The sequence below is a fragment of the Tupaia chinensis genome, unplaced genomic scaffold, assembly GCF_000334495.1.
Source record: "Tupaia chinensis unplaced genomic scaffold, TupChi_1.0 Scaffold000088_1, whole genome shotgun sequence".
Taxonomy (NCBI): Eukaryota; Metazoa; Chordata; class Mammalia; order Scandentia; family Tupaiidae; genus Tupaia; species Tupaia belangeri.
In genome coordinates this window covers 5,260,572-5,266,691 of record NW_006159550.1, presented here as the reverse complement: position 1 = coordinate 5,266,691, position 6,120 = coordinate 5,260,572, and the positions used below count along the sequence as shown (strand labels likewise).

The 6,120-nt window shown below is 47.6% G+C and overlaps 1 protein-coding gene across 3 annotated transcripts in view; it reads left to right on the top strand.

The window, feature by feature from the left end:
• The window catches only part of STARD3NL (STARD3 N-terminal like), a 58,363-nt gene that overhangs the window by 36,608 nt on the left and 15,635 nt on the right, over positions 1-6,120 (top strand). For 2 of the 3 annotated variants that reach the window (XM_006143003.3, XM_006143004.3), the window contains exon 4: positions 4,088-4,165. The exons of the other annotated variant lie outside the window; for it this stretch is intronic. In XM_006143003.3, the coding sequence (XP_006143065.1) occupies positions 4,088-4,165 (78 nt within the window). The remainder of the gene's footprint in view (positions 1-4,087; positions 4,166-6,120) is intronic. 3 annotated transcript variants of the gene reach the window in all.

Sequence of the window (6,120 nt, the reverse complement as noted above, 5' to 3'; positions counted from 1 at the left end):
GGTGTGATGACGGGGAGCAGCAGTGAAGGGTCCTCTTCCAGAGGTCTAGCTAGAGGCCCTGCTAGAAGTCATGAGGAGTGTTCCCTGGAGACTTAGCCCCACCACCATTTGTAAATGCTTGATGGATTCTAAGCGAGAAGAGCAGTCATTGTAATAATGATGTACTAGACCAAAAAATGTACCTGTTTCTAGATTGCATCCAGAATCGGGGCTGACAGCGTCACATCAGCTTAGTCAGCTTTAGAACATTTATTGACAACCTGACTTTCCTCCACTTTTGTAACTCTTAGACTTTCCAGCCTTCCAACAACGTGCTTTAGACCTGTAGTTTTTGTCCCTTCTTTTCCTTTCCCTTAGCCATTTTCCTAAAGATAGAAACTTTACCACATAAAATTCTACTTTAATACCTTTCCTTTTTACCAAAAAAAATCCACTTCACAGCTGTAACCTTATGTCACCTTTTCCTGTTCACTGTCACATTCTCTTGTTTTTTTCTTCTTGTGAGTTTACTTTTAGAAACAACCTTTACCTTTGATTTAACCTTAATTTTTACTTGACACTTTAAGGGTCACCTGAGGCTTGTCCAATGTGAGTTCCAGGTGTCTACAGGGAGCAGTTAGGGTCTTGGGCCCCATCGTTCCTCAGTTTCAGAGGCTGCCATGGAGCCAGAAGTCTCAGCTCCCTTCAGAGCTCAGGGCATTCCCATTTCCAGCAACCAGCTCCTTCACGTTGCAGACAAGGCCCAGTGGGGGAACACGAGGATGCCTGTCATGGATACTGTCCAGTGCCCAGGCATCCCCTTTCTGAGGAGGTTCCCAGCCTTCAGGATTGTTACCAGTGACTCTTGGGTACTCTTTAAGTTAAAGTGAAATCAAAGGTTAAGGTGAATTGTCAATTTGTTTTAACACTTTTCTGAATTATCTGAGAATTTTTCTAGATCTGCTCTGGTCTGTGAGAGACCCTGCACTGAGAAGAGAACCTAAGCTCCAGTAGATCCTGAGTACCACCAGGAGGGCGGAGCCCAGTTCGCAGGTTTTACAGAGCATCTGCCTTAGCAGCTATAGAAAAGCTCTCGCTGGACAATGCAATCATAATTTAAGCTTTCATTTTTATGGCTAAATCTCCTTAGCATCTAATTTGTATTGGGATCTGGCCATAGACTGGTCCCAGTTTCCAAGAATGTCACCAAGAGGAGAGTCCAAAGGGGAGAAGTTCTAACTGAAGAGAATACAGAGGGAATACTGGAAGGCAGGAAGGGAGAAGACAGCCAGGAGCTCCGGCCTTACCCCGTCTCGGCCTCGTGCCTGAGACTCGCGCCCCACTAGCTTTCTGGACGGGAGTTCCCTAACCTTCGCCCTCCATACAGAGGCCTAACCAAAGCCAGTTCTGGGATCCTCAGAGGACTGCCTGAATGTCCTATGTGGAGATGTCTGGCTAGTCTGAATTAATCTTTTGCTGCTTGATAAGTAAGCTTGCTGTGCCAAGGGGAAACTTCTGCCTGGAGAAATTGGGTTGTAAGGGAATTTTTCCAAAGAGAATTTCCAATGCAAGTACCTTTGAAGAGGTTTTTACCACGTACCCACGTTTATCTCTTCTCTTCCACCCTGGGCAATCCAATATCTCCTGTAGGAGCCATCAAGTTTGTAAACTTGTATGTAGAATTGCATATATACGTATTGATCAGAATTTAAAATTTTTAAAACCTTGACTTTTATCATATATGAATAGCTTATGAACCTGTACAAACAAGCAACAATAATAAAAACCAGCAGTTTTCCCAGTGCAGAACAGAGCAATCTTACTAATAAACTGACTCAGTATCATTTATTCTTATAAAAGCTGAAAGACCAACAATAGGAATAACCAAAGCATGTTAACTCAACGTGAGCTGTAAGAGGATTCAGGAAGAACTCGGTGGGCCGTCCATGCGCTCCGTGCGTCCATGCTTGACTCTGGATGCACAGCCTTTTATACCATTTTTACCTCTCTAGTCCAGGCATGGCATCGTTTATTAACTAGATTGTCACAGATAATTTGACTTAGATCAGTTTCATGGAATTCATTCAAATGATAGATCTTAACAGTTGACACTTGATCTTAGCTAGTGGGCCAGGAAGTACCGCATGGCTTACCACTCTTGGTATTGGCTGACTTAGCATGCAGTTTTGTCAAACCGTTCCTGGGCTTCGGGTTAATTCTAGTTCTGCTTGATGGTTGGCTTAGCAGTTCAGAAATTCAGTCACTTTTATAGAAACTGGAAATTCTTAACCAGTTGAATGATTAGAGTATCAGAAACCTGTACTTATAAGAGTACATCCTCTTTCCATCCTCTTCACAGTATCCTTAAAGACATAACACTCTAGATTATAGTCATTTGCAAAAATCTAGAAAGGTATCCAACAAAGCCATTAACCTTGGACAAAAGACTTGAACAAACCATCTTTAAAGATCTGACAAGAATTTGCAACTAACAAATTTGGCCGTATCTGTAGCACACAGTATAACGTAGCGACCTACAGCATGACTGACAGATACCACACTGTAGGTTCCTGGGGATCTCAAGTCGTTTTGGAACACACTACGGACACACACACAGAAACACACACACAGCATCCTGGGATGCGGGGGCCTGGTCCTGCTACGAAGGTCAGTCCCCGAGCCACTGCTGCAAGCTGCCATTCCCGAGCAAGCGGCCGAGCTGCTTTGTCTCTTAAAACTAGTCATTTTGTGACTCCCTTTTAGGACAATACCCAAACTACCAATATAGTTTTTCTTTTTTTTAATTTTAACTTTATTTTTAATTTGATCAAAGAGCGACATAGCAAGAGCGGGAGCGAGACAGAGAGGAAAGTGAGAAAGCAAGGTGCCAGGTCCAGGACATGAACCTCGGTCGGCCATGTGGGAGTCCAGCATCCTTAACTGCCACGCCACCTGCCGATCCCCCAAACTTATCAATAGATTTTAAGGGTCCCTGTCTCCTACCTCAGTTTCATTTTAGGTATGATGAAACTGACACCTGACAACAAATGTCGTCAAATAGACCTTAAATTCTGTGCCATGTTTTTTTCTCTTGAAGGCTGACCTTAATTCCTTTGTCCTTAGTTACTACGCCTTCACTGCTTTCTCTCTCACTAAGGAATTGTCAGATCACCGAAGACCGAAGAGATGAATGAGGGAGGGGTGGGCTGTTGAAGGAGCCCTCACTCTTTCTTGGCGGAGAGCTTTGTTTGAGATGGCTCAGATGGAGCCCAGTGACATGCCCAGTCACGGAAGGAAGATTTACCTACTTAGTAATAGCACAATGAAAGTGGCATTCTTTTTCTGCCCACTTCTTAAGATAATTAAAGTTAACTTGGACCCTACTTGGTATTGGTTGAGCTCCAGAGCAGGGACTCTCAAGTGCTGTTCTACAGACTGTTAGGGTGATCTGTGCTGCAGGCTATGAAGGAATTCAAGTGGATACAGAAGAGTGCATTACCTTTCCAGAAAGTCTTTGGAAAGGAACCAGATGTTGAGAATTGCCTTGGCCTTAAAAGTGGGAACTTGGGCCTTTTAAAGGAAAAGGATTTAAGGTGGATTAATTAAAGTGGTCATTTAGACAGGCTGTCAGGTGGTCTTTTACAACATATCTCTGGGCGAGTCAGCCATCTTTGAAGAGATCAAGTACCCTGCCTGTCTTCCCTGTTTCACATGGAAATCTTCCGCTGATCCCAAGGACTTCCCCACCTAGGGCATGTAGCATGTCTCCTTTCACCGGCCTGGCCTGACTGGGTTTGACCCTTTAGACCTTTCCTGCCTGCCAAGAACACTCAGAGTTACCCAGAGACCTTGCCTTCTCTTCAGCAGAGCCCAAGATAAGAGGTAAATAGCCAAGGGTTTGAGCCCTAAAATAAAAGAAAATGCCCATGGCTCTGGGGAGCTTTGGATGTGCCCCTCCCATTAAAATACTAAAGAGACCTGGGAGGTACTGCTATGCCCTTCCAGAGCCCATGGCTAGTCTGGGGCAGTCACCATCTCTAATCAATTCAAGACTCACTGGTGCACTTCGTATATATTCTAAGTAACTCCCCTTTTGTCTCTCGTGCAGCTCTTGGCAGTTTTCCGATTTAAAGTCTTAATACTCGCCTACGCTGTATGCAGGCTGCGCCACTGGTGGGCAATAGCGGTGAGTCCGTTGGACAGGTGGGTTGTCTCCCCCCGTGCGGTGGCCAGGGCTCGTCCACAGCAAGCCTGTGCTGGAGGAGACAAGGTGTTACAGTTCCCCCACTCGAGTGCTCTGAGCACCCTGGAGCTTTTTCCCAGAGCACGAGTCACCACCCTGTCTCTGGGGATGAGGGGCCAGTGGGAATCCAGGGGCCCAGCCATGGAGATCGGCCAAGCACCCACACACCCTCTGCCTTGTACGCAGTGAAGCACCTCTGCCCCGAGATGCTTGGAACTGCCGAGCGGTTTGCCACGTCGTGGTCTCCCTGTTTGATGATTGCCTCCCTCCGCTCTCCTCTGGTGTGGGAGGGGAAGCGCCTGTGGTCTGTTCTGTTGCCATCATGCTCCTGGAGGGCAGTGACCTCATACTCCTCTGCGTCTCTGCGTCCAGCAGCGCCGTGGCTTGTGCTTCCTACCTCAGTAAATACATACACATCAAAGAAGAACTACAAGCTATTCCTCCTGACTTGTTTTCACCTCAACCATTGTCTGAACACTCACTTTTTAGAAGCTCTGATAAGGCAGGAATGTAGGTGGGGCCGGGTGAGGCACACGGAGCTTTACAGACCACACGGGACTGCCCAGGCAAAACCCGAGTGCCTGCAGCTGGCGGGTGCTGGCCTGCCCGCTGGAAAGGGAGCTCTCCTTGCTGAGGCCAGGGGCCTGGCTGCCTGCACCATGTCTTGGGGACATTCAGTTACAGGACTGCCGTCAGGCCAGCTTTAGTGCAGATGCTCTCGTGACACCGACGTGGGCCGACGCCTTGGCCATACCCGACTTCCTTTCCCGAATGCTCTTGGCGGGTATGAGCATAGCTGGGAGCATGGACTGTCGCGTGTTCCTACACCAGTCTCCGTTCGAGACCTTCTTTTCTAGTCTCCGTAACGCATACTCCTGTTGGCCAGGACATCCCTCTCAGTGTTTGTTTAGACAGTGATTGACATCAACATATGGGCACTCAATGAGAGTTATAAGAAAATCTCTTCAATATCTGCTTCTAATTGTCTGAAGGATAGATCCGATTTTGAAAATCCATTTTATTTCTGATTCTTGTTTTTAAAAACATTTACAGAGAGGGTTCAGGCAGCCGGACAGAGGTACAGTCATCTGGCACCTAAAGAGCGTTTAGCGTCAGCCCGCGAACTTAGTTGGTGTCAGAATGTAAAACATCTCCTCTCCCAGGCAACCACCCCTGGCTGGAGTACCCACATACATGTGTGTGCATGCATGTGCGTGCATGTGTGTACGTGTATCTATAACTTTGATAATACTCACTGAGCAAGACGCTTAATGTTTCCGGGCTGTATTTTTTAAAGTTTCTTTATTCATTCACTTCACGAGAGAGAGACACAGGTGGAGAGCCAGCATCCGATGGCCTCGGCGCTGAGATCTGTCAGTGCCCGGCCCCAGCTCCGCCAGCCTGGAGTTGGACACATGTGTGCCCTGTGCACTCGGGGAGGTCTCGAGGCTCTGAGCAACAGCCTTCCCGTGCGGTCATTTTCCCTCTGTGCTTCTGTCTGGTCCCTTTGTCGCCTCCGTCCTATCAGTCGAAACTCTCCTGCCTGCATTCACTGTGACCAGTCCTGACCGGACTGAAGATAGCATTCGGGAAACCAGCAGTTAGCGTAATGGCTATGTCGCTGGATTCCCACGTAGTCGACCGCAGTTCGTGTCCCGGACCTGGTGGCTTAAAACTCACGCTGGGCACGTGTGCGTGCGTGCCCAAGATCCCGAGAGGAGAATGGAGGAGAAGGGATTGCGGCGTGACCATCCCCCCTGGGGGGTGATTTCTCGCTTTCTGTCTCTATGTCTCTCTCTGTCTGTCTGGCGAGCGCACGCGCCCTACAATGAAAATCTCTCAAAAAAAAAAAAAAAAGATAGCATTCGGAGGCGGGAGTGGCAGGGGAGTACCGTGAG